This window comes from Pyrgilauda ruficollis, unplaced genomic scaffold (assembly GCF_017590135.1).
Source record: "Pyrgilauda ruficollis isolate IOZ18807 unplaced genomic scaffold, ASM1759013v1 scaffold12, whole genome shotgun sequence".
NCBI classification, from domain to species: Eukaryota; Metazoa; Chordata; class Aves; order Passeriformes; family Passeridae; genus Pyrgilauda; species Pyrgilauda ruficollis.
Genome location: NW_024510321.1, coordinates 13,024,923 through 13,052,916, shown reverse-complemented (window position 1 = coordinate 13,052,916; position 27,994 = coordinate 13,024,923). Strand labels below are relative to the sequence as shown.

General features: G+C 45.1%; 1 protein-coding gene across 6 annotated transcripts; it reads left to right on the top strand.

The window, feature by feature from the left end:
- Window positions 1-27,991, top strand: JCAD (junctional cadherin 5 associated). Of its 6 annotated transcripts, none has more exons than XM_041489024.1 (5): window positions 1-49; window positions 4,172-4,294; window positions 4,597-4,782; window positions 12,595-12,956; window positions 19,303-23,065. In XM_041489024.1, exons 4-5 carry the CDS (start codon window positions 12,655-12,657, stop codon window positions 23,048-23,050), a joined length of 4,050 nt encoding a protein of 1,349 aa, XP_041344958.1. In that variant the 5' UTR covers window positions 1-49; window positions 4,172-4,294; window positions 4,597-4,782; window positions 12,595-12,654; the 3' UTR covers window positions 23,051-23,065. The 6 variants fall into 6 exon arrangements, with proteins under 6 accessions (XP_041344958.1, XP_041344977.1, XP_041344994.1 ...); XM_041489060.1 differs by lacking the exon at window positions 1-49 and adding an exon at window positions 26,940-27,991 and having other exon boundaries at window positions 4,165-4,294; window positions 19,303-22,955; XM_041489043.1 differs by lacking the exons at window positions 4,172-4,294; window positions 4,597-4,782.
- The last annotated feature ends 3 nt before the right edge of the window (window positions 27,992-27,994 follow it).

The window sequence follows — 27,994 nt, the reverse complement described above, 5'->3', positions numbered from 1 at the left end:
GCGGCGGCCCGAGCCGCCAGCCGCGGGTGCTGCGCGGCCGCCCGGAGCGGTGAGTGCGGCGGGCCGGGGCCGGGGCGGCGGGCGGCTGGAGGAGGCGGGGAGGGGAAGGACGGCTGTGCTCGGAGGTGTACCGGAGCGGACGCCGGTTCGCGGCAGTGGGGGGCACATCCCTCGGCTTCCCATCCTTTGCACCTGCTCGTTCATCTCTCCCCCCCGTGACCGCCGTCTCTGGCGGGGCTCTCTGCCGGCATCCCTCCGGGAGCTCTCCCTGAGCCCAGGTCCCAGGGAAGTTGGTGGGTGCCGCTCGCTGGAGCCGCTCCCCTTCATTCACCGCCGGGCGCTGTGGTCCCCTGCGCCCGGGACCGGCGCTCCGGCTGCGGCTCCGCGCCGGCTCCCAGCGACCCGAGAGGATGTGCCGCCAGGGTCTGAAACACCAAGTGCCGTCGCTCTTGGTGTTTATCTGTACTCCGATATTTACACAGTAGTTAAATTGCTGTTTGGGTTATTTTACTTTCTGGTGGTTGTTTTACACCGTGTCCTGTTGCAAAGGAGACAAAACCCCAGCTGTTCTGTCAGAAGGAGATCTGTGCTGTTATTTCATAATTGCCTCAGAATTGCAAATCATGGCCTTAGTCTGTCACTGGATCTATGCCAAAGGACTCTTGCATCTATTAAGGATGGGTGGTTGTTTGGGTTCTTTTCCCTTTTTTTTCCTTTTTTTTTTCTTTTCTTTTTTTGGGTCAAGAGTTGAGAATAATGGCTTTTTATTGGCATGGGCTCTACACATTAAGTTACTCCAGCCCATGTCTTTAAGTGAACACACGATGTAACTGTTCTAAGTAGTCAGTCTGATTCACAGAGTCAAGACATTAAATCTTGGCTAGTGACAATGAGAATTGTGTCCTGCTGAAAAGTATTCAGCTGCACTTCTTTGCGTGAGCTGAAGCAGTTTCTCATTGTTACTTCAGAAGTTCCGATTCTGCCCAGAATGGCTGTTGCTTTTTGTGGGTAACAGACACATGGAAAATAGCAACCTTCCGGCTTCAAACTAAACAATATCAGATTAATGACAGAGAAGGGCTCTACGGATCAGAGATGCAGTCACTTGCAGAGCCTTAATTTGTGCCAGCACTTGGTTTGTAATCACAGAGGCTAGATCTGCCCTACCCTACTATGCTGTGCAGTTCTACCACTCACGATGGTACCACTTGGAGTAAAAAGTGTGGTCCTGCCAGCTATCCCCTTTTCCAAGGATGCTTTGAGCTGCAGGAGCAGGAGGAAGTTGAGGCAGACTGCTGCCGTGGGGTAGAGAAGCTAGGCATGGCTGTGCCCCTCAAGGCAGGATCATCTCTAAGCTGTGCCATCAGGGCACATTAGAATACCAACTAAAATACCAATTTGGTCTGTCATTTCAAAGGCTGGGCCCCTCTGCATCCTCCCTTCCTATGGTGATGTTAAGTATTTCTCCATGCTGCAACATGTATTTGCCAGCTCTTGGAAAAGACGGATCTTTCAGGGTCTGCCAGGCTGTGTGTATCAGCTGGCATATTACAGTACTATATTGTTCTTTAGATGCATAACTTCACTGGCCTCTTATGACCTAAAAAGCACACAGAAAATAAACAAGGGCATATTGTTCAGTGGGAAGGATGCAGAAAGTTCTTCTACGTTAGCTGTTAGTTAGGGGAACATGACTTTTAAGTGTTTCTCCTGATTGTCAGAAGAATGACATGGCACATGTGAGCTTGTTTTTTGCCAAGCAAGCTCTGCTTGGAAGGTGAGGCATTTCTGAACTTCTTGGTCACCTTGGAACTAGTTACTAGTGCATAGCAAAGTCCTGCCCAAATCTTCTCCTCTAATTAATTTGGCCAGAGGCCATCCTAATTAACCTTGAGGGAGTTCAGGGGTGGGAGAGCTTGGTATGAAACAATTGTTCTCTTGTAATTTGCCGTTCACAATGTGTTGACCAAGCTACAAGCTACATCTCTAAAATCCTCTGGGTCTCTTGCTGAAGCCATTACACCAGTTTATTTGTTTTTTAACAGATGTTGTTTTCTAATCCTTGAGTGGAAGGGTTATCTTGCTTTCTGCAATCTTGTTATTGTGCTTTGTTGCAAGGGCAAGTGGGCTTGGGCTTGCTGGGGAAACTTACTCACCAGTTCCAGCAGTGAAGGAAGGGGTTGGTCAGCCTTTCAGCAGTCCTGATGTGATTGTTAAGGTCTCTGTGTGAACTGATGGCATCTTTTCACATTTACCTAGAAATAACCCTCAGTTCTTCTGGTGCTGGCAGTGCCTGCAGCGAATGAAAAGCCGCAGGAGGAGCCTCTTTGCCCAAGAGTATTAAAGTTAGGATATTAATGGAATTTGTCAGCCATAACTTGGACTGTCTCAAATGGTGGGGCAAGGGAAAAAATCTGAGATAGTTGAAAAAAAAACGTTAAAGGCTGGGTTCTGCTTTTTGAAAATGTTCATAGCACCCTGCAAGTCACTAAGAGCGTGATGAAGGGGAGAAAAATGAACAGCTGTTTCTGAAATTTCAGGATGGTCCATCTTCCCCTTGTGATGATGACTGCTCACCTTGTTGGTCAGGGGGCTTATCTGTGCTCAGGAAGCGGGTCACCCTTCACCAGCCTGGGCTTACCTTACTGGTGGGCAGGCCTGCCCAGCACACACAGTTCTTCAGCAGCACAACATTGATTGTGTGTAGCCTTCTCAAGCATCTGTCTAGTTTTTTTCTATGCTAGTGCATGAAAACGCTATTTTGACATTTATTTTCTGGTGGAGCGAGGGGTCAGGGGGAAATCCTGCTGAGACTACCAGTCAGGACACACAGATCCAAGAAAGAAAGATCAAAGGCGTCTGTAATACAGGAAGAAGCAGAGGGTCAGTCCGGAAGAGAGGGCATTTGATTATATGTACAAGGGTAATATAAGGGGTGTAACACACAGGAGAGGATGGTGGTGTCCGAAAATGAGTAAACAAACAGATGTGTAAGACTGTACTGAGAATTTATTTACTCCAGAAGACACAATCCTTATCTCTTTGAAAGAAGAGGACCACACCAACCTTGGAATGCTTTTGCTCCCAGCCACATTTGTGAGCAGGAGAAAAGTGTTTGTTTATGGATCCCTCCTCCGTGAGTCCTGGCCTGATGGGCCGGCCTGTCCTGCTGTGATTAGTAGGATGCTAATGTGTGTAATCCTTTTGATCACGGAGCCCAGGCTCTATAAGTCATGTCACTGTCACCTCAAAGAAGTTCAGCCATGTGATAGATCCCTTATTAAAAATTTTTGCTTTGACAGATTTAATACAGTTATTGAGATCCTTTTTTCCTTTTTTTTTTTCTTTTGTCTTGTACAGATGGAGAGTTTTTTCTATTAAAAAATACAAAAAATAATGCTTATTCATGAAGTTCTGATGTGGGAGTATCTTATTAGGACTTTGCCCATAGGTATTTTAGGTGGGATGATTAGCCCATAATATCTTGATTTAAGATGTGAGCAACAAATGTGATTCCCTGTGCTTTGTTCTGTCAGTGTGAACTGCTCCATACAAAACTGTAAACAGCATGGAAACATTAATCTGAGTCCTAAAAAACATTCTCTTCTGCAGTTCCTTTTTGGGAGGCAAAGAGTTGACTAATTACACTTCGTGTAATAAATGTACTATTTTGCTCTCCTGTTGTGACAGACAAAAGCTGTCATTTGAGGAAATACACCATATGCTGCCAATGGGTGTAAGGACTGGTTATATCTGGAGCACAGAGCATCAGTGAGTGCTCTTTAACAATTGCTCCTTCTCTGAAAAAAATCTGGGCCAATTTCAGTGGACTAATGTGCTGGTCTATCATCAGTGAAAGCCAGCTGTTGACATTTTGAAAACCAGCTAATACAAACAGTGGTATCTGTGCATGCTTGGACATATCCTCTCTCCCTGTTATGTGTTTACATCTCTTTGGATGCTGAAGAGCCTCAGCCTATCAGTGCTCAGTCAGGCCTGGATTGGTCCATGGCAAATTTAAAAATCAAACCTATTTCAGATACCAACTCCCACCCATGCATAGTCAGACATGTTTTTCAGCACTGTGTGAACCCAATACTCAAACACCCACATTACTTAAAAAAATAATCTCTTTCTGTACCATTTTTTCTTGGTGAATGTGAGAAAGCAGAGTCTGAAACCTCCTAACAAAAAGCAGCACCTGAAGAGCAGCCGTCACTCGTCAAGATCTGCCCCAGGAGATGCTGTGCACTCTCTCTCATGCCGTGGTGGGTTTGCAGAGGCATCTGCACCGGTGAGATACAAGACAGGAATAACTACCTTCTGAGAGTTAAATAAACTCTTCAAGACTTGTTCCTCTCATCCTTCCCACTTCCTAATTTTATTGGAGACACATTGTATCATTAATTTGTTCTCTGGCACAGTTCCTCCAGGATTTCAGTGAGGTCTTTTTGCTCAAAGAATGCAAAGAGGATGTGAGCTGTAATTTTCACTGTCTGTGAACCTCTGTGTTAGAGAAAAAATGTGAACTCTCCTGCCCGCAGGTAATGAGAGTTGAACACAAAAATTCACATATTTCTTTTTAATTTCTTTGAGGTGAATGGGAGGGACTGGCCTGGGAAGACACGAGAACCAACATAAAGTTGGCTTATCTTCAGCAAAGACTTTGGCACGTCTTGCTCTCATGTAGTCTGCAGAGATGATTATGCATGTAGCACTAGCAGCTTTGAAGCCTTCAGTACAGCACTGGCTGCAATGGGAAGTTTATTGAAGCTTTGCCTGGTGGGTATCCATGGTGTGATCAGAGTCCTTTGGGCAGGACCCCATTCTGGTCCCTCTGCTCATCTGCTGCCTCTTCTCTGCTCGGGAGCCTTCAACCCGTGGTGTGCGTTTTGTGTCTCAGCCTCCCTGTCCCTCCCATCCCTGGAGGAGAAGCAAAGTTTCTTTTCCTACCCCTGTGTCAGACCTGCTCTCCCTCAGCAGCCCCCTCACTCTTCCCTGCAATGCAGAGATGTCAGGAAAGGAGGGTGCAAGGAGAGTTGTAGCAGGTGGCTGGGGATAGAGGGGAAGGTCACGTTGTATTTGAGGTGAGGTGGCTATTTGTAGCACTGAGAGATTTGTGGGAAAGAGTTTTGAAATGTGTGGAGCATGCCAACAAGACATTTTTTGGGGGAAAGGTAGAGGAAGAATATTACAGAGTTTAGTTTCCATCCCAAATCCCTTGTTTCTGAGGCAGGATTGCTTCATCTGCACCACTTCTGATAGATATTCATTGAGTCTGTTCTTGAAAACCTGTATTGATTCACAGCCTGCTAGCATAAACAGTCAATAACTATCATTATGGCTAGACAGTTCCTTTTAATATCTAATCTAAATCACCCTTGCTGCTTCCTAAGTCAGTCCCTTTGGTTATCCACTTCTGCAGGGAGTAGGACAAGATTATCGCAGCCTTTTAGCAGCCTGACATATTTAAAACTTGTTATCGTCTCTCATTCTCTCACCCCCATTCCTCCACACTTTCCTTCCAACTAAACAAGCCCACTTCTTGTACCCTCTTCTCTAGGGGTCACACTTGGCTAATTTTTTTATCATTCCTGTGCGCATCTTGCTTGAGGTAGGACACAAACTGGATATAGGGCTGAGAGGAGTAAAGAGCCTGATGTGTGATGCTCCTCTTGATATATCTTCAAGCTTACTCACCTGTGTCTACCAAGCCCTGCACTGCTCTTGTCATGAAACCATAGAATTGTTAAACTTGGAAAAGCTCTCTAAGATCATTGAGTCAAATCATGTCATCCCTCTTTGTGACTATAGCCCCAGAGACTCTTTTGCTGTACTGCTCCTTTTTGTTTTGCATGACATCCTTCTTCTTCAACATGTTTTTTTACACCTGCCTGTATTGAATCTCAATCATTCATTTCAGACTGAGTCTTTGATTTATTAAGATTTTATTCTAATTTTAATCCCTGAAAATGCTCACAGCATTCCCTAGAGATTTGTAATTGTAATCTTCCTCCTAATTTACAAGTCATTAATGGAAATAATGAGTAGAACAAGACCCCAGGCACAGCCCTTATGTGTCTTTTCAGGTTGCCATTGGACTTGCTACTGTTCCTTGAGCACAGATTTGAAGCATTTGTATGCCTGCCCACAGTAAATTATACCTCAATTGTATTCGCCTGGTTTGCATATAAGACTATCACATGCATTCATCAAGGCTTTCCTCATTCCAACGTGTGACTTGTGCTGTTTTTTCCTCCCTAGTCACTACGCTCCCAGCTCCGTCAAAGAAAAAAATTAAATAGATTAGGCTTAATTTGTTCTTGACAAGTCTGTATTTTCTGTTTTCTCATGGCTTTATCTTGTGGGAGTGGATGCAGCTGCAGTGCAAGGCGGCAAGCAGGGAGATGGAAATTCATCTTGGATCGCACATTGCTCCCTCCTGCTCCATGATAAATCAACACTTGTTATAAGTATTTACAAGGGAATTGAATAATAATTTGTCTGATTTGATATCAAAGCAAGGCTGTTTGGTCTATGATACCTCAGATCTGTCTCCTTCCCCCTTCTGTTTGAAGTTAGATAATATGTTTGCCCTTCATTCATCCTTTGAGAATTTCTAGAAGGTGTTTACTCATGGCTAGGAGGCAGCCCTGACTAGTTCCCTACTCCATCCTTACTCCTAGCCTATGCTTAATTAAGCCCCACCGAGCTGGATACATCCAACTTGCATTAATGTTCTCCAATCTCTTTCTCCTGTGTTCTAGAGTATCTTTGCATTAAATAGCTAACATTTGATCATAGTGAACATTATTGTTGAAGGCTCTTCAAACACATTAATTTTATCTTTCCCGATGGAGCATGTCTCTGCAAGTCAGTGGATGCGGTGCTGGCTGTTTCTGTAGCAGAGGGTAGGGGCATGGCATTCTGGGGTGGCTGCATGCACAGCACCACTGCAGCCTGCTGGTTACAGTCCCATCTGACTTTATTGTCCTGCAAAATATGAAATTAGCAAGGTAAAAACCTTGTTTATTGTGCTTTTGATAGGCTGTTTTATATGCACACATGCAAAGCCAGAGTGAGAAAACAGGACCAATTAGAATGTCCAAAGCCTTAGATATTCTCCCGGGATATAGCTCAGGGTTATATTTAGACAGAGCAAGTAGCACCATCCAGTATTGAAACAACCGTAAGAACCTGTTTTCCATTGCTCTAGTCTGTCAGGCTTTTATCACTTGATCTGAGACTTTCAGGTTGTGTCTCTCTCTCAGGCTAGGTTTATTTTAATATTGTCAGCTAAACCAATTCAACCATTTCCAAGAAAAACTAGAGGGGAGGAGAGAAGGAATGTTGTTTTCCCCGCATTAGAAAGGGGAAAGCAAATAAATCTTTCAGCTTTTTTGATTAAGAGCTGCGGTGCCATCATGTTCAAGAACAGGATCTATGGTGACAAGGCTTGGAGACATCTGTGCGTGTTCTTGAGACTCATCTCTGTTTTGAGTGACTCCATTTTCTGAAGACTTTTCTCCCCATCCATCAGCACATCCCAGCCTCTGGTGCTGCCTGCTGGTGACCCAGCCCTGTGCTTGTGCCCTCGCTGCTCCAAGGGATGTGCCAGCAGAGCATGCCTGTGTAGCCCCGGCCCAGGGCTGTGCTGCTGGAGTGGGATCATCCCTGTAATGACAGCTCCTGCTTCTTCCAGGTATAGGTGAGATGGGGTCTCAAATCTGGGAGCAGAGAGCAGGTGCAGAGGTTCTTCTGCTGGAAGTGTAGGCAGGACAGTTGATGTTCATCAGGAGGGGAAGGAAGAAATTGGGGTGATGGATGCAAACTGAGGACTGGCCTGAAGCTGTGAGGGAGGAAGGACGTGCTGACTGCCACAGTGGTGGGCTGTGTGGGAAGAGTTACTCAGCTGGTGGGACCAGGAGACAGGAGGGCAGAGAAGGGATCCTGGAGGAGAGGGGGAAGACAGCAAGAAGGATTGGTGAGTATGGAAGAGGGAAATGAAAGCACTGGGGTACATGGTGGTGAGGAGTTAACAGGGATGGGGGGATATGGGACTTCCTGGACAAAAGTGTTGGTATTGAATTAGATGGACAGAGGGATGGAGGAAAGCACAGTACAAAAATTACTGCAACCAATTTTTTTGGCTCATCCCTTTAGGTTCATGTGCAGAAGCACTAGGTTCTTGCAGCAGTTGCTTTGAATGTACCTAATTCACTTTTAAAGCTGAGTCCTTCAAAAAAAAATCAGGTTGTAAGCACTTCAGACTGGGTGCCTAGAGTGGAGAGGGTTGTTTCACTTTAGTCTGTCTGCATAAATATTCTGTCTGGCACATGTCTGATATGAAATGGGAATAATGTCACCCAGACGTGAGTGAAGATAAGCTAGTTTAATGTGTGACCCATCTAGATAATACTCTTTGTAATTCAGATGCCTGTTAGTAGCTATATCTTCAGAGCAGTGTTTGAATAGCTGCTGTAGAGACAGCCCAGGAAGAATTGCCATCACCTAGGCTGCACACCAATCGAGACCAGAGTCCTGCAGAATTCAGTAGCCTCAAGTCATGTAATTAGAGACTGCAGCAAATTGTGTGTCCTTGATTTTGGCAATTCTTAATGCTGTATGCTTCATTTTGCAGTATGAATCATGTTCCTTCAATGTTTTGTTTTCTTGAAAGTTGTACAAAATCATTTATATTATTGTTATAAATAGTTCTGCTGAGGTGGGAGGGCAAATCATGCTCAAGAAGGACTTCAGGGGTTGTATTCAGCCAGTTGAAGGGTTACCACCTTCCCACCTTCCCCTACGTTTCAAGTAGTGGAGGGCAGGAGAGATGTTACAGAGGGCAGCCAGGACCAAATCCTCTGTCACTTCTGGTCTCCCACCCAATATGAGGCTGCTGTGCCAGGGCACTCTGGGGAACTTGGGCTAAAGGAAGGAGCCTGCCAAAGGGCTGCTCAGAGCACCATGAAGGGAGCATTCAATGCCATGCAAGCCATTTCAGAGCAAGAGGTAAAACCTGCTTCTGCCATTGCTGCGGGTGTTGGCATTCATCACCACTGGTACTGATCATCATACAGATGGAGGTGGTACCCCCCCGAAATAGCAAGGCTTGGGAACCCCTGCCACTGAAAACAGCTACAGACAAAAGCAGATCATAAATAGAAAACAATGTGTTTCCCCCACTGAGAATGAGTTCCAGAAGCAGCTCAGAGGAAACTAGCACCAAATTTCTTCAGGGTGTTTTTCAGGAGTGCATTGGGCTTTTCTCAGGCCGGAGGTGAGATCCGTGCTCATGGAATGAGCACCCCAAGGTGAGGCGCTCTGATGACGTTTCCATCTGGTGATCCCATTGTGTTCTGCTTGCCCAGGCTGTGGGTCTCCATTGTGTCTGTCTACATGGGGGCTGATGCTGATTTCCGCCATTCACACTTGTTTCTTTGCATCTGAGAGTGCTGTTGAGAAGTTTCCAGAGAAAGGCTTGGCCCCTGTTTCCAACGTATTGCAGAGTTGTACCGGCTGCCGGGGACAAGTCGGAAACACTGGCAAGATAGCAGGCATCCTCAGGAAGCAAACCCTATCAGAAAGCACTGATGTCATTGGCAAACAAAACAAATGAGGGCTGGAAAAACAAACTGTTTTGCAGCGTTGTTGATCTTCCCTCAAATTAGAAGCTCTGCACAGCCTTTACTCTGTGGTCCAGACTGACAGATTATTTACATGGAATGCTGCAGCAATGGTTTTGTTACTCCTGCCAATCCAATTACTTTGATTTTATTTTTTTGGGTTTATTTATCTAAGGGAGGGTGGGGTGAGTGTCCCAGAACTCTAGCCAGATTCAGAAAGCTGGCCAGCATCCTTGCAGATGATGGGTGCTGACATGGTTGATGTCCTGCAAGCTTTGATCAGGCAGGACTTCTGGCTTCCCTGTCCCTGATCAGGTCCAGTGCAGGAGATGCTACTTCCCCATGACTTCTGCACAGCCCTTTGAGGCTGTGTCCTGGCAATGTCCCAACTAGTGGCCACCTGCCACCACTGTTACTGGCTCCTTGGAGCTTGTGCCATGAGCACGGAGCAGGATTCTCCCCCTTGGTTGTTTCCATTGTGCTGTTGTGATGGGCATGGTGATAGCATCCTTCTCCCAGATGGGCCTCCCCCCCACACATAACACCATGGGGTTTCCCCTTTCACACATGGTGAGTTTGCAGAGCAAGAAGAGACAGTCATACCAGTTCCTCATGGCACACTTTCACTTGTTGCTCCTCACCACTGGTGCCAAAAGAAGGATCAGAGTAAACCCCATGGGCTGGAGGTTTCTCGCCCACACACCTTTGCCTCTCTGACGGCTGCAGTGGGTGGCAGAGAGGGGGTTAAACTCCTCTCCAAACCAGCCCTCTAACAGCAGGAAAAGCACATTTCTTCCTTGCACCTGTGAGCGCTTCGATGGGCTTTCTGCTGTTTATGGTAGTCACATTGGATCTTCCTCCTGTTAGAAGCTGAACAGCTCTAGCAGCCAGCTGTTCCCTCTGCTCGGCTCGTACCTGGCTCCTTGCGCAGTCCAGGCAGGGGGTGGATGGAAAATCAGCTTTTTAGGTCAGCATTCAAAAATAACCCTCAAAGCCTTCCGTTCCTTCCATGAGGGAAGGGTCCCACTCCTCCCTGCTTTCTGCCTGCTTGTACTTACTGCTGGCTCATCTACTCTGAGCTCTTACTGGGAATCTGGAGTTCTGTTCTAGCAGGGGCTAATATCTTCAGCACAGAGCTTTATTTCTCTGTTTTTAAAGGGTATGTAGTGTTGCAAGTGTGAAAAGGGAGGAGATTCATTAAGCTCTAAGGACAAACCGGTTTAGGTGTTCAGGAGGCTCTTAGGGTGGAAAGCCACTTTTGCAGTGTTCCAGGTTAAGTTGTGGCTCTGCATTACAACTGTGCCTGTTCTTCTACACGGTGAGCTTTCCTTGGGCGAGTGCCATGGCCACTGTGGGCAATGGCTGGAGGGTTCCTGGGTGCCTGGAGCTGCACACCAGGCTGGCCCGGAGCAGCTGGCCAGACTGGCTCCTCAGCTGGCACAGCATCCAGGAGTCAAGGTGGGACAGAAAATGGATGGGGCACGGATAGGCAAAAAGTAGCCATAACACTTGGAGTGCTGCAGCACAGAAACTGGTTTATATAGCACGCCAACCCATCCACTTCTGTGTATATGTAGCCTGAGAGATTTAGTACGAATAAACATGCAACAGCCATCTCAGTAGCTGCTCCATTTCAAGTAAATCCTTGTGAGCAGTAGTGAACACACTTCTCCCTTTCTTCATGCCCAGGAAGAGCATTAGGGACAGTGTATAAAATGCACTTTTGTGTTATGATTTTTGCAGAGACAGTCTCCTTTTAAGCAGCTGCCAGTGCAGGGCTCATGATCCTCAGGTGGACCTGCTGCTACTAAGGACACAAGTATTCACTAGATGTGTTAAATGAACTCTTCACACAGGGAAAATAATTTTGTCGTTATATTTTACATAAATCTATCTCTGTGTGTTTTACCTTTTTATCCACCTTTTAAAAATTTCTTCCTTTTGTTAACACAGTTCAAATGGGGAGGAATGTATCAGGATGGGTCCATTGTTTTGTACAGCCTTCAGAACAGAACATTACCTTCCACACATTTTAAAACTCTGGAAGAATGGGTGTTCTATAATTGCCATTATAAGCTGTGAGAGTGGTATAGACAATAGAGACTGTTTTCAGCCAACTAATTCAGTTTGCTGGATCTTTGCTCTAGTCAGTGCAGAATTGAGGGCTGTCACTGGGGAAGAAAAATCTTGACCATCCTGTATCTTGCAGATCCTTGAGGTACAATACACGGGGGCATCACGTGTTGTTTACAGTCATGTTACACAATGGAAGTGTGCTGTAAAAACAGCATACTTGAAATCTTAGGTTTTGTTATTTTAGCTGAGGATTGCAGCAGACCAATGCAGGGAGAAAAGAAAGTAATCTGTAAAAAGTAATCTGTTTAGCTGGGGTATTGCATGATATTACCTGGGTTTCTCATGTGGTTGCATAATTCATTTTTGTTCTTATGCATATTTTGTCCTTGTTCATGTGAACATTTTTTTTTAATTGGAATATGCAGAGCTGTAGGGAGAGGCTTATTGCTCTGTAATCCACCCCCTTCTCCTGCAGCAACTTAAAACATAATACAGAGCACACCTCTCCATGACTGGAGAAAAATAGTTATGTAAGGAAATGCCTGCTCAAGTTGTAGGCTTACCTCCAGTGCAAAGTTTTTATTTTGAGGTCGAATTAGTGAAACCTGAAAGCTCCAATCACCAGTGAATTCTTGAGTGAAAGGGACTGAGTCAGCAGCAGCAGCACAGCATCTGCTGCTTGGCTGAGTGCAGGGAGGTGTATTGTCTAGGGAAGGACAGCACATGATTCATCAGCATCTGCATGCACTTTACTTCATCTATTTTATTAAGAGGATGAAAAACTGAGTAGAGGAGATGAGACTTCTAGCTTCCTGAGCCTACCAGCTGATCAAAGGTATCTTTTCTTGTCTAAAGTGGCCTTCTGATTGTTTTTGGTTATGTTTTGTAGTGATGGGTCCAGCTGGAAAGAGCTTTCTGATGGCACAGCTGTGAGTGAAACCAGCACAACATGTTCAGTGTTGAAGACCTTCTGATATCTCATGGATACAAATTGTCGAAAAATCCCCCTGTTTCATACGAGAACAAATATGATGGATACCGGCATGAAATCGCGGGGAACAGATCTGCTCAGAGAGCAGCACTGAATGGGATTGAAGCAGAAACCAGAGCTGGGGCCTACAGCAAGAAACCTCTGGTGAAAGCCAGCTCAAGCAGCACTGAAAGCAGCCATGGGAGCCAAGGGAGGCAAGCAGGTCCTGGTTACCACCATGACCTTCAGGGTTTGTCCACTTTTCATACTTCAGAAGGGGGGTAAGTTTCAGCATCATGCCATTGCTTTGCTTTCTCTTTCTTTTGGTCTCGACAGGTGACTCTAACCCTTAACACCTTCTTCCTGTGATCCTTTCCTGCTCCCATCCTAGTAACCATTTCCGTTCACTGGATGTCCACATCCAGTGACACATCCATTCACCTTCTGCTAGAGAAAGGCCTTTGGGAATACTGGGATAATGGGAAGTGGCTGAGTGTGGGAAAATATGTTTTACTAATGTGGTCTGTATGAGAAAGGCCTTTCTGATGGACTTAGGAAAGCTTAGTTCTAGCACAGGGGGAAAAAAAGGGGAAAAAGGTAATTCTTTTCTTCAGTTTTAAAACTGCACCCAGCTTCTTCTGCCACTTACACACCCAGGTTTTACTGTGGATTCAGCTACATGCAGCTCTTGGTGCGTGATCCTACATTCATTGAAGACCTGCCTGTTCTCCTAAGGCTGCTCTTGTGGAGTAAATATGAGAAGGTGCCTGTGCACTTCTTTTATAAACAACTCCAAGCCAGTGGGAGCTCTTGTTGTCACTGCAGCAAACGTGCTTGTACAGCTATGGTTTGCTCAACACCGGGTACGTGCACAGCGGGGCTGGGGCCGGCTGGGCAGGAAGAGCTGAGTGTACACAGCGACACTCGGCCATTGTTCTGCAGCTATTTGAGTGCTGCAGATGAACAAAGGAAAGGGGCTCGAGCGGGACTGGAAGCCAGCCCAAGTATGACGATGGTTTACAAGGAAAAGCCCCTTCCTCCTGCCGAGTGGGCTTGAAACTGAAAGCAGGGCAAAACACTGTCACCTTGGGAGCTTGTCCTCTTACAAAGACCTTCAGTAACATGTGGCAAAGCCATGTGTCCCTTACTCCTGGGCTTGTCTGCTCTTTCCCTTCGCATCTTTTCCCCTTACAAGTCTGTTTGCCTGGAGCAGGAATGGCTGCTGGTTGCCAGTTAGGATAATGGGCGGGAAAAGATGTGAGCCCTCTAAAGCAGTCATAGGACAGCAAGTCCTGGTCAAGGTCTCCAGGTGGAACCATCCATTCTAGAGAAGGAAGGACAGAACACAGATGAAAGAGTAATTGGGAGGATTCTTTCTGGTGTGTTTTGGATGAAGTAAACTGGACAACAAAAAAGAGAGGAAAGATACTGAAAAATAATTAAAGGAAAAAAGGTTTTGAAGCAGGGGAAGAGAGCGTGCAGTGGTGTTGAAGGTGATGCTCAGTTTAGTGTGGAGAAATACTGTTGTGAAGATGATCTCGCTGGGCAAGGCTGGAAGGTACCACAGCACTGCTGCTCCTGCACCCTGTTTGTCAGAGCCTGTGTGGATGCACAGGGGTTTGGGAGGGCTGCTGCCTCCCTGCTTCCCATTCCTCTGGGTGCGTTTGCCCCACATGGGGCACACACCTGCCCCACATCTTGGATATGGAAGAGACATCTGTAATTGGTGGTCTTGGCTAAATATCAAATAATGCTCTCTAACAATTTAAACATCTCTTTCTAAATGCAAGGGGTGGGACCTGCCAGTCTACAGCATAGTTAAATATTAATCCTGGTTTTTAAAAGTGGCTTTTCCACATAACATAGGGAACACAACCCTGGAAATGGCTTTGTCACACTTCCATAAAATAGAAATATTTTCTTGCTGTTACTGTTACAGCAAACTGTGATTCCCAGTGAGCATACTGGGAGCTCTCACAAGGGACTAGCAGCTAGAAAAACCTTTGTATCATCCCTTCCTTGCCATGTCTGTGAGTGTGAAGTGCCTCTGGTGTGGAGTGTGACACGGCCGTGGCTGGGCTGGTCTGGGAAGGGAGGACGGAGCTCTCCAGGCTGGATCTGGGGAAGCCACAGCACTGCAGTGCCTCGTGTCAGCTCCTGAGCCCCTCCAGGTCCACTCCCAAGTCACAAGGCTGCCGTGTTGTGTGAGCTGCTCCAAAGGGGGACGGGAGATACCTGTGCTGGCCCAGCTGGGCGTGCTCAGGCCTGCGGCAGGCGGGCTGTGCTGAGCTCCAGCAGACGTTTTGATATCACTGTTGGTTTCTGGGCAGCTCTGGGAAATCAGCTTCTGGTTCCCAGGCTGGGAAAGTGCCGCACACTGCAGAGACCTGGGGACAATTTGGGACCAAAGAGAAGTGACCACCCAGCGAGTTACTCTCTGGGCATCACAGGCTTCCTGCCACCATTTCTTGGTGCTGCTTTCCCAGTTAGCACAGAGCAGGAGAGGGCCTGAACAGGCTGTGGGTGTCCTGCAGGGATGGCGACAGCTCCACAGCAACTCTGAGCATGGCTTAGGCTCCTTGTCCAGGGAATTATCTACACCATACTCTTGTTTACACCACTGATGTAGAACTAATCATCTCCCATACACTACGGAAGTGGGTGATGTTGCCAGCCTCGTGGCTGCCTTTGCCGGCAGGTTTGCAGGACTTGTGGTGTTTTGTGATGGCAGGGGATGATGCTGTTGTCTCTGCTTGTTAAGGTTGTTCTGCTAATCAAACCTTGTTGAGGAGGGTGGTGGCTTCATAGCCACTGCTCCTGCTGCTCATGAGGGGAGAGTGATGCCCCAGTGGAATGGGGAAGTGGTGTTTGGCTCCATCCTATTGTTCTTCAGGCAAGGTGTGAGGGAGCAGATGGTGGGAGGGCTCTCCTGGCTGTCCTTGCTTAACTGAGCATTTGGAGGCCACACAGTAAAGGTTTGGAAGAGGAAACAAGTCAAAAAAAAAAAAGGGACAGCCGATCCTATGGGTATATATGAGAGTTCTCTTCACAGGAGAACTCCCTTCTGATTCTGTTCTAAGTGGAGAGAAGAGGCACTTTGCTTAGTTGTTTGTGTGGGAGGAGCTGTTAGTAGCTAGCAAATTTAGTGATAAATAGATATCATTAATGAGATCACCTGCTGGAACAATTAGAAAAGTATACTGGTGTTTTCCAGTGCTGGGTCTCAGAAGAGTGTATGTGAGGATAGGATCTCAAAATAGAACAGAAGCTGCCAGTGTCCAGAACAGCGTTCTGAAAATTTTTCCACCTTGCTGACTTTCTTAACAGTGCTCTTTGTGGGGCACAAAGTCTGTGCCAGTGCCAGTGCCATGCAGGATGAGCTGCTGAGGCCCCAACACCTTCCACTTGCATGCTGGCAGCCAGCAACAGGGACAGACATTCCCTACATAGCCCTGCAGTGGCCTCATTCTGCAGGGTTTGGACTTCGATGCCTGTGCCATGCTGCTTCACTTTTGGCCCCATTATCTGCATCATGTGAGGTCCTGCTGGTCCAGCGTCACCCCAGGGGAAAAGGGCAGCTTCAACCCATGGCTCTGAGCAAGACAGCTCAGTGGAATGTGGTCATAGAGCCAGGGCAGCATAGACTTATGGCCTCATTTCTTGTGAAGGCCTAAAATTCACAGAAACTTAGAAATAGTTTTTGGGGTTTTAAAACATTTTAATGAAACTAACTTTATATCGAATCAATTCAAAGCACTTTATGAGCGCAAATGTGATACTCATTAGAAGGAGGCCTGTTAGAAAAGAGTTCATAATGTTAAAACCCGCCTCCCTGATCCCTTGGGACCACTCTGTCCCTGGAACTTATATCTCCACAGTTGGTCCCATGAGACTGCTCCATCCTCGGCTCCATCCTCCTCCCAGCTGTCAGGCATGTGGAAGCTGCTGTGTCCGGGTGTGCATTTCTTTGTGCATCAGCACCAGCACATCCTGGAGAGACACAGAATTGTGTAGTGGCAGAGTCAGAGATGAGCTGCTGCACAGAGGGGCTGTGAAGTCTTCTCTTTGGTAATAGGCACCACCTCACCTTTGGTGAGGCTGCAGTGAAGCATTTTAAGCTTGGAGTGGCTCTTGGAAGTTTCCTCTTCACCACTTCATTGACTGCAAGACCCAGAAGTGCCACATGTCCAGGAGGGAGGCACTCTCTGCTGCAGCTGTGGCCACAAGCAGTGTGTTTGTGCTGTGCTGCCCCGCTGCCTGCCTGCTGTGCCTGCATGCAGGGGTGCAGGAGCTGCTCTGCATCCCTGAGAGCAGAGGAGACCTCAGGATGGAGCTGCACTGGAGGGTCCTTGGAGCATCCTCTTCCCACCGCACAGTACAGTGTCATCTTCAGAAGTTTACAGGGTCCCTGATAGAGGCTGGCTGTGTAGCCACTTCTAGTGCCTTAGCCAGGATTTACAGAGACAGATACTGTCTGTCCTATGAGTAGATCTTAGAAAGGATCAGGTTTAAAATGTTCTAAATGCCTCCTTTTAAATGTCTTTTTTACAGTCTTGTTGCAATGATGACATAGTACAGGTTATACGGTGGTTTGTATCATATTCTGAAGTTCATTACTGGAGCCTAGTTATTAACCTTTAAAAATAAATTTAATCTTTTAAACAGCTTTTAATAAATGGAGGGCTTTCTCTCTTTCTGTTGAAAAGGATTTTGGGTTACTTTGTGGGTTTTTTTTAATGGTGAATTAAGTTTTGCAACATCACACGAAATAAAAAAATCAGAATTTTTAGGTTCTTTTCTAAGAGATGCTACCACTTAAGCAGGAATCATCTCAAAGAAGTCTGATGGCCTGTGCTGAGCAAGATGTCAAGCTAAATAATTCTAATGGTCTCTTCTGATCTTGGAATCTGCGACTGTACTTCCTGCAATTTCTGTAAGACCCTTTTACAATGATGAATAAAATCAATCAGAAAGGGCAACCTGTTAATTTTCTCCTCACTCTTGCTGGACCCTGTTTCTCACCTCATTTTGTAAACACAGATACAAATGGTGCCACAGCAATATGGGGATGAGATGAAAAGGTAGAAAACAGCATTTGTTCAGTTGTATGTTTCCACATGGAAGTGTTGGTTGTTACTACAGTCAGCTTCTGATATAGGAGGTGTCCTGTTATATTTCATTGATTAATGGACATGTCTGTTCCTTCTTGGCGTTCAGCAATCACACTGTATTTCATGCTTCAGAGGCAGAACATTTTGTTCAGAAGTTCAATCTTAATCCAATTGAATTAATATGAACAAGATGCTCCTTATCCCAGTGTGATTTTTAAGCTTTTAGAGTCATAGGATGAAAGTAATATACATAAAAGAAAATTGCTGTGGATCTGCATGGCTTAATTTTCATTCTGAATTTTGACTTGTGTTATGTCTTCACAAAGTCCTATTTAAATAGATCATTTAAATAGATCATGTTTTTAGTAAAAAAGAGCCAGATGACACTGTTTATATACCTTGGGGTGGAGGGAGGAGAAAGAAATTCTTGGGTTTTATCTAGATACTTGTCCTATTTCTGTCAATTTTCATTTTTCTTTCCAGTCTTATGCTGGTGGCAGCCACATAGTGTAAAGGCAGTTATATTGTTGGACACCTTAGGTACAAGAATAGCAGAATGCAATTCAAGTAGAAAATTAATTATTTATATAGAAGGGTACCAATTTTGTTCTGCAGAAATGTATAAAACAGTTTACACTCTGTTCAGAACAGACAATGAACCTATTCTGTTCATGTAAATCTGTGCTCTGAATTTCTAATCTGCAACGTCTAACATCTTTCATATTTCATTGATAGATTCTTTTATTTAAGAATTTTATACTTCTTTTGAAGTATTTTACATTTTAAATATTGGTTCCGTCTTATTCAGAATTGTGTTGATACATCACCATTGTTGTGACATGTGTCATTTATTCCAAAGCACCCTGAAGAAATTTTTTCGCTCAGAAGGATGAACAAGAATCAATTCAGGAACTGACATGTTTAATTTCAGCACTTTACCAGGATGCAAATCATGTTTCTTAGAGACTATATCTTATGAAATCTTATGATATAGACACCTACATGTTCTCCCTACCTCTGCTTCCTGGAATTCTATTAAACTTGAATACCACAGTAGTCTCCTTGACATCTATATATTTTGATTTAGCAGGATACAGAAGTAATTTAAGACAGTCACTTCTGGTTTTAGAATGGCATCTTAGAATCAGAGGCTGGTCTGGGTTGGAAGGGACCTTCAAGATCATCTAGTTCCAAGCACCCTGCTGTGGGCAAGGAATTTTCTAAGGTCCATCAAGGGCGGTTGTGCATGTTTGCACAGCAGGTAACTGTGTGCATTTGTCTCTCTTTCTAACATCTTTGCATAGCTAACAACATGTCAGAAGAGCTTCTTTCCCTTCCTTTACCCGTATTAATTGACTGACTTTTAAATCCTCTCATTAAAATTGTCATCTGGTTGCAAATAGATTACACAAAACCCCATTGGCATAACTCATCATTTGACCTCCTAATGGCCTTACCCATGGTAGAAAGAACAGGCACCTGTGCACACTGCCTCTGACACTGCTTTTTTTTCCAGGGTTTATGACAGGCCTCATTTAGCATGGTCTTCCCAGCCCAAGACTGATAAAGACCTCACCTACTGGAGGAGACGAGGACAGGATTTCAGTGTGCTACTGGGCTATTCCCAGAAGGCCAGTGTGGAGATGAAAGGCCTGGCTGCAGCCCCAGGGGCACCCCGCCACCCCAAGGAGAATCAGCTGAAGGTGGGGACAGGTGCAGGGTATGCCAGAAGAAGCGGCTTGCAGGAAAGCTGTGAAGTGTCCAGCGACTGCAGATGGCAAAGTCTGGAAGTAGAGAGCTGGAACCAGCCAAAAAAGGTAGGGAGGCAAATGTCCGAGGGTGACAGGGAGAAGCTGCTCCAAGAGCTGTATTCGCTGACCTTGGGAGACAATGTGCTCAGCACCCACAGCAGGGGGAAATCTCAGTCGTTGCCAAGGGTCCTTTCACCTGAGAGCATGAGGTGCGTGGAAATGCCCTCCCTGACCAACAGTAACAGCTCGCTCAGCGTCACTAAAACCCCCTCCTATCCCCCAAACAGACTGAGTGTGGAACCAGCCAAGCACCATGGAACAGGAGGCAATTTCCTTCCCCTGGTGAAGCCCAAGTATGGGAGACCTCTCAAGCCTCCATCCTATGAACTGCAGCGGCAGACTAGGGCACCTGCAGAAACCGTGGGTTTCCAGGACCACTACCAGAAAGAGGAACCTATCTCCTACTTAGCCAAAGTCAATGAGCCAAGGCAAGATGCTGGCATTCCAGACTCTGGTTTGGAGCCCCCAGTGTATGTACCTCCTCCTTCTTACAAATCCCCACCTCACCAACACGTGACCCCACATTCCCCCAGTGAAGTGCCTAACACCAACACGTGCGCCAGCAGTGATCCACAGGGTCCTGCAGAGCGGGTTGTCCCCTGCCAACGACCAGCAATGAATACTTTTGAAGTGGGGGGTAACCCTTGCAAAGACAACCATTTTCCTCATGGGAAGCAAAGCCATGCAAGGCGCCCTGCTGACCACCTGCGTTCCGTTCAGTATATTCCCTTTGATGATCCTCGGATACGACACATTAAAATTGCACCACTGGAAGGTCTGCAGGGCAACTCTAACCACACTGAAAATGCATGTAGTCCCAGTTCTGGTGCTTTGCAAGAGAGAAATCTTGAAGTACAGTACAACAGTGCCTTTGTGGATGCATCAAACTTGTCCAGTTCTGCAAAGGGAGAAAGAACTTCCGACAGCTCCACCCATAGCAACAGATGGTTGGCACCATCCATCCGAGATCAGGAAAACTGTGCCTTGCCGGACCAAAGAGACAATTGTAGAGCAACTAATCACAGCCCCCGTAATGAAGCCAGCACAGAGTACACGAAAGGCAAACTTTCTGTAAGAAATTCACATATGGACAACACCTGTGAGACTGTTACAAAAGTGAAAAAGTTTGAACCTGGAACTGGGATGCAGAGCAAAAAGAGTTCAAAGAAAAAAATGAATGAAACTATATTTTGTTTGGTCTCCATCCCGGTTAAATCAGAATCCAATCTGCCAGATACAGATAGGAACAACAACATAACTCAGAGCCCTGATAAGAATAGGTTTGATAACAATGGGGCTTTGCAAGAACAAAGTCTCTTAAGTATGTCTTCAACAGACTTGGAGTTACAAGCGCTTACAGGAAGCATGACCAATAAAAATGAGTTACAAAAACAAGAGCTGTGGAGACCAGAAGAGTTCAAACAAATGAATGACCTCAGATTTATTCAGCCTACAAAACACAGAGAACTCAAATATTCTGGCTCCTGGCCAGGTGATCAGTACAAAGACCAGCAGACACAGACAAGTTTCTCTGAAGAACCTGAGAGCCCAGAATTTTTCCATGGTACAAAGCCTGGGAAGCCTGATAGTGGCAAACCACTATCTCCAAAACTCCCAGGATGTACAACATCCACAGTGGGGACAAAACAGCCAGTGTCACCTTTTGATGAGAGAGGTTGCAGGCAGAACAGTTACAGTATGAAGGGCCAGACTCACCTCAGCCAGTCTAGCAACAGTGCATTTTCTAGGACTGCCACCTCAGTCCTTCAGTCTCCCTCCCCAAAAGCCCACCAGAGCCAGCCTGGGGCTGTCCAAGAGAGGGAAAATGGCCTTCTTTCCAAGGGAGATGTAGTTAAGGGAGAACCAGGTGCTCCCTGCAACAGTACAGAACCATTTGGGCAGTTCCTGTTGAAACCTGTAAGTCGCCGTCCCTGGGATGCAATAAGTGAGCTAGAAAGTTTTAACAAGGAGCTGCAAGGGCAGGAGGAGAGCACAAGCAGTGAAGAAGATTTGGAAAGTGCTGCAGCTCCTCTGCAGGCAGGTGCCTTTATGCCGAGGAGGGAGTCGAGAAATGAGAAATCAAACCAGGAGCCAAAACATGGTGGGAAATCAAAAATGGTTGTGCCAGAGGTGCCTGTAATTAGGTCAGGAAGGGTTAAAAGTAAGTCTGAAAGTTGGAGCATGGGGACAGAGCATGGTGGTGAGCCAAGATGTGGTAGCTTTCAAGGCTCCTCAAAGCCAGGAGGGAACAGTGAAGGAGTCAGGCCAGCAGATGGAAGTCTGATAACAGAAATGGGGATGGGGGAAGCCAAAGGCAGAACAAGCAAACAGCCAATTCATGAGGGCCCTGTCAAAAGAGTTTTGTCCAGTAGCCCAAGTAGTACATGTCACAGTAATCCTTTCAATAACCCTGTCTTGCAGGAGATGAGTGAAGACCAAAATTACCTAGACTTTGTTAAACTGAGCAAAGGTGCAACTCCCACAAATGATAGGGTATTGGAGGAGTCAGTAGTTCGCTTGTCACTAACAAAGAGGAACCAAAGGTGCTCTGAGCCAGATTTGAGGTCAGTGGGACTTGCTGTGGCCCCAGAACCTGGTGCTAACAACTCTAATCACTCTTCGGATGCAAATGCAGTGGAAATCCCTGTGAATGAGTCATTGCAGGCAAGAGCTGCAAGAATTTTAGGTATAGAAATAGCAGTGGAGTCTCTCCTTCCAGATGACCATGTTGGGCCCCACCCAGGCGCAAGCCCTTCAAACGGTGCTCAGGACTTTGAGACATCACTGATAGGGAGCACAGTAAGTAACAAAGAAGGAAAAAAGGAAGATTCTTACGAAGGCAGACGAAAGTGTGGCTGGACAGAGAGTGCTCTCTTTGTCAGAGCAGGAGGGCGATCTTTATACCCTTTTGAATCCCAGGCCACTCACCAGGAGGCCAGTGCTAAACCCCTGGTAACTGAGCAAGTTCTTGAACAACCTGTGAGCCCCAGCCAAGGTGAGGACCAAAACTTGGTTTGCAAGTCAGCTGCTTATCAGCATTCAGAAAGGAGAGTGAGGAGCACCTCAAAAGTGATAGAGACACTCCAAGGCAAGCTGACGTCTCCACCCAGCCGGACTGCCATGGATCGCTTGGTGCGAATGAAAGAAGTTGACTCTGTGTCGCGCATGAGACGTCTGAGCATTAAGAGCGCAGACTCGGGAGAGGAGGTGGATGAGGAGAAGCTGTCGAAGGTATCAGAGGAGAGAGGAAGCAAACTGGCAAGCTCAGGGGCTGTTTCCAAGCGTGTTATCTCATTCAGTGAAAATGGATGTTTAGGTGGAATGGACAAGAAGAAGATCGACAGAGATTTTTCGTTAGGTAAGACCCTGTTATGGGAGATCCAGATGGGTACTCGTTTCTTATGTAATGGGCATGATCAGTTTGCTTATGCCCACGTAGTGCTGCTCAAATAGTAACAGGCTGTAGGTGGTACTATCCTCATCTGGGAGCCACCCACTTTGCTCTCCTTGTGGAAAAGATGAGTGTTCTCTGGTCCCATTTTAGGAATTGTTACTGTAAAACTCACTTGTGATACAGAAATTCATTCACAGAGGCCTGGAGTGCTCCCTAAGGTCTTATCTCTGTCTAATTGTTTCAGGGAATGGCCAGGCTAAAACAGTGGAGTTCAAAGACAGTCACTCTAATGCCCATGTTTGGGAACATGTGGTGATTTAATCATAGCTGTTTCTTGAATGCCAATTTTTTTCCTTCTCTAATACTTAAGTAGACACATACTATATCATAGTTCAGAAGAAACTAAAAATAAAAATCTGATGTTCTTCTATGAAGCCTCTGGGAAATGGCTGCATATTGGGGTCTGGAAATTCTCTCTCTCTCTCATGAATATTTTCCAGATCAGATGTTGAGAATAACTATTAACCCCAGGACAAATGGAAAGTTGACTTTTTCAGTGAACACCTTTTTTTTTTTTTAAACTATTTTTTGGTGTTTCTGATCTCTCTAAAACATATAAACTTGTGTAGTCCATATGCATCCCCAAAGTAACATGAGCAGTTCTCTCTCTGAAACAGTTTTCATTTAGCATTTTTTTAACAACTGAAAATCAGTTATTGCTGTTAGACCTGTGTAAGGGGATAAATCTCTCAGGCCACCTGCCTAGTCCATTAAATAGATTGGAGTGAGCAAACATACAGTGTGAAAGCTGTTAAATTAGTATTAATCTCCTCCTTCCTTTTTCCATCCTTTCTGTTACAGTTGACACTTTGCCTTGAAATCTGCACAGGTTTTTCATTTAACCTTATTGGTAAAAATCTATTCACAGTTTTCCAGTACAGAGGGACTGAAATTAAATGAGGTATACTTTAAACTGGATTTATGCATATCCAACTGTAAAGAAATGCTTTTATGAGTTCTAAGTATTGACTCCTGCAGTCTTGAAGCCTTTTTCTCCATGTCTTTTTCTGTATCCCACATCTTTGCCTCTTTCTGCTCTGAACTGTATTTCTCCAGACTGGATTTTTCAAACAGACTGATTCAGCTTTCTTGTACCCATCAGGTCTAGTCTGCCCCACATGCATTTCATATGCTTTCCTCCCTTGGGGTTTCTGCTGGAGTGAAGAAAATAACTGTTGTGGTGACATGACTTCAGGGATGTATCAAAACAGATTGTGTGTGTTTTATTGGAGAGTTATTCTGCAGTAAATTAGGTCTAAATTTATCCCTCTTGCTGACAATGCCAGGCTTATATTCTGCAGTGTTTTCCCACTGCAGCAGCTCCCTCACAGCCGTAACAGCCCTCCCCATGTTTGGATGGCATGAATGTCCCTTCCTGCTGTGCATGTCCAGGGTGACACACATGGGGTGGGCAGGTGGCTTCTGGCCTCTTCCCATCCAAAGAGACCCTGATTTGTTGCTGGCCCCAAAAGCTTCACCTTAAGAGGGACTGTAGATTCATGTTTGTAAAAAGGCCTGATGTGTCTTCCTCTTTTAAATCTCACTCTAATTTTCACAATAGCTCACTGGTACCATTGAAAGCCCAAATGAGAATTAACCCTGGAAAACCATTGTATTTGTTGCTTTCAAAGAGCAAATATTCCATTTTAAATGGCCACTCTATTTGGAGCAAGGTAGGGTGATGTTAGTCTTAAAATTGCAGACTGGGCCTGTCACAGAGGCTGCAGCCCTTAGCAGAAACAGGCTTTCACATGTATAATGTAGCTTGGCAGACGAACAGTCATCTCAGAGTAAGAGCCCTGCCAAAACTGAGTGCAAGAAGCTCATCTTACTATGCAAATACTGCCATTAGGAGAACATCTCTAAGTGTTCCCAAATGCATTGGATGTCTTTTCTCCTTTGCTGTTTGAAGACATGAGTCTGCTAATCTGGCTTTGTTTCTGTAGAGAGCATTTTAAATGAGCTTAACCAAATGTTGAATAAGCATTTCTGTATCAGTGCTAGAACTCCAATGTCTGTCCCCCTCAAAAGGGTGATCTGGCCTGTCAGTCTGGCACTTTTGTGTCCTTGGTTTGGGTGCTGAGGGCATGGGTAAGCTTTCAGGGAACATACTGAGCCATGCAGAGGCTCCACATCTTGTGGCTTGGTTTTCTCCCTTCCTCCCCGCCCCTGTCTTGCCACTCCCTGAAACAGTGAGCACCTGAAATTTTGTGGGGAGTTCTGTTAATGTGAATGTGTCTGGCCTTAAGAAAATCAGGTTTCTGAAATGCAAATCCATTTTTATTCTTAGGTCAACCTGTCACAGAAAACTTGAGAATTTTAGGTTCTAACAGTTTAGATGGCAAAATATTTACGGTCAAAAAAATCTTACTGCTTTAGAGGCATCTTCATATGCCGTCAGTGCATTAAGCTTAAAAAGATGCAGCATTATCCTAGAGCACACTAGCCCTCAAAAACTTTATTCTTGTTGATTTTTTGCATTCATGTGGTGTCTGTTTGGAAATACCAGAAAAGGCTTAGCAGACATCATAGGTGTTGCTGGCACAGACTCCTTTCTTGGCTGGACTGGCAGCTCAAGGAGGGTGAGCAAGAGAAGTGATAAAAGATTCTGCAACACAAATCCACCCACTGGGGCCAAATCCAGAAGTCCTTTCTTAGCCAGTTCCCCCTTGACATGAGTGTGGATGTAGCAGATGGACACTTGCACATAGGAGCAAAAATTTCCCAGGAGGATTTTTATGCTTTTTATGTTTGAATGAAGACATTCACTCACATCAACACAAAAGTCCTGAGGATGAATGTTTTACTCCAAAGTGTGATATTTGTGTGTGGAATATTTTCATGCTCAGCTGTTTAAATGTGAGTGCAGTGGGAGTACAGCCTACGGGAGGGACGTTTAAGGTTAGCACAGATACTCAGGTTGTGTAAGAGCAGAAGCAGCACGCGGCAGCACGCTGCAGTGCCGGTTTGTCGGGGCCCCTCTGCGCCTGCAGACTCCTCCCTAGGTAGCCCTGGCTCCTACATGCCATGACCATGCACATGAAGGGCAAGTCAGGTGTCTGCATGATGGCTCTGGGCAGGCAGACCTCACAGGGCAAAGCCTTTTTGTTGCCATCCTGTTCCAGAGTGACAAGGGTGAAGAAAAAGGCTCATGTCTGCTCACTTCATGGCCAGCAGTGGGATAAATCCAATTAAGAAATCTGATAGAAGAGTGCCCTCAGGGACTTGGGAAAAGGAAAACCAACCTGTGGTATGTCCTCTGAACTGGCAGGAGGGAGGCTGGAAGTGAAGAAGAGTGTTAGCAAGCCATTCCAGTGCTTTAGTGCAGAAGGCTGAAACATGAGCTGCAGTTCTGCAGACTTGCAGAAGCAAGACAGACTAACCATAGTGATGCAATGCAGCTGTGCTTTCCTATTTTCTGTTGAATTAATCTGAAATGAAGGATTTGCAATCAAATGAAAAGACCCTGATGACTGCATGGCATAATCACTCCTTCAGCCAGCCTTACACACCCTGCTAGGATGCTCAAAGCATTTACTGGTCCTTAGTGTTCAGTACAAGGGGGAGCAAATCTTATGTCTTTTTCTTCCTGTCAAAGCACCTGAAAACTGGAAGTAATCACTTAGCATTCAGTGTGCTTGTTCCTACCTACCCAAGGCCTTCCCAAATTCTATCTTCATGCATTTGATCAGAGTTGTTCCTGAATTATACTGGTAAAAACACAGAATCTGGGTCAGGAATGCAATATGTATCTTTAATGCGGCAAGCTTTATCAGCTTCTCTTTTTTTAAATAAAAACTAGGGAAAAGATGTGTCATTTCCACAGCTGGAAATATTCAATAGATTTCACAATACATTATTAATAGTGTTCTCTTGGTTTTTTTTCAGATACATATGACCCCACCAAAGTTGAAAAGGTGTGAGATTAATGAAGAAGAGAATAGAGAAATTTCTGCTCTACTAAGAATGTTTCACTGATTTTTTTCTGGGTGCTTTTTGTTTGGTTTTTGTTCTTTAACATTTGGAAATTGTCTCCATTTGTGATGTTCATGGTGTACTGATAATGCCTTTACCACTGCCACTAGGAATTAGCTATTCATGTCTGAAACTGTTACGGAGACCACAGAAAAATGACTTCTACATTGGAACCATCTGGCTTTGTAGTGTTTAAGACAATACCTACCACTGGCAAAGAGTTTTCATCTGAACTTTATTTCAGTCTTTAGCAAGGATAATGAAATGCATCAAGTGAGGTGTTACATTGGTGTAAATGTAAACATGGGAAATTTGTGAAATTATTTTTAAAAGAATGTGAATCTATAAGCTAAACTTCTAAGTATCTACATTCTAAACTTTGTTTAACTTAAGGGATTTTTTGCCATAAGTAGAAAGTGCTGCTGCACTGTGTGGGGGAAGGAATGTGAAAGAATGGTAGCAAAGACTGATTATGAAATTCTCTCTGACTTCCAGAGTTTGAATTTACTTGGATTAAATACATACTTGCCACCTGTAAGGAAGAAAAAACAAAACCCAAAATCTTCTAAAAGATGGAAGACTTTTGTAGTACAGTGTACAGAACATGTAATTATAGTAGCTGGCAACTATGTTTCAAACCAATGCAAAGTATACCACTGGCTGTTTTGCACTCAGTATTACCTGTTTTTGTTTTGCTGTTTCTTTATATGAAAGAATAGTAGCTAAATTCTTTATATGAAAGAATAGTAGCTGGTTTAAAATAGCCCATTTTAACAAAGTAACTATATTTCTTGTTACAGAATACTATCTATTTTTCTACGATGTAAACAATTGCTAACAAGTGGCAAGTATAAAGAAGTATTATTATTATTATTATAATAATTATAATTATATTTTAAGAAGACTTATTCCTCTGAGTGAAGGTGCCCCAAGCAGATTTCACTTGTATATCTTAATGCACACACCAT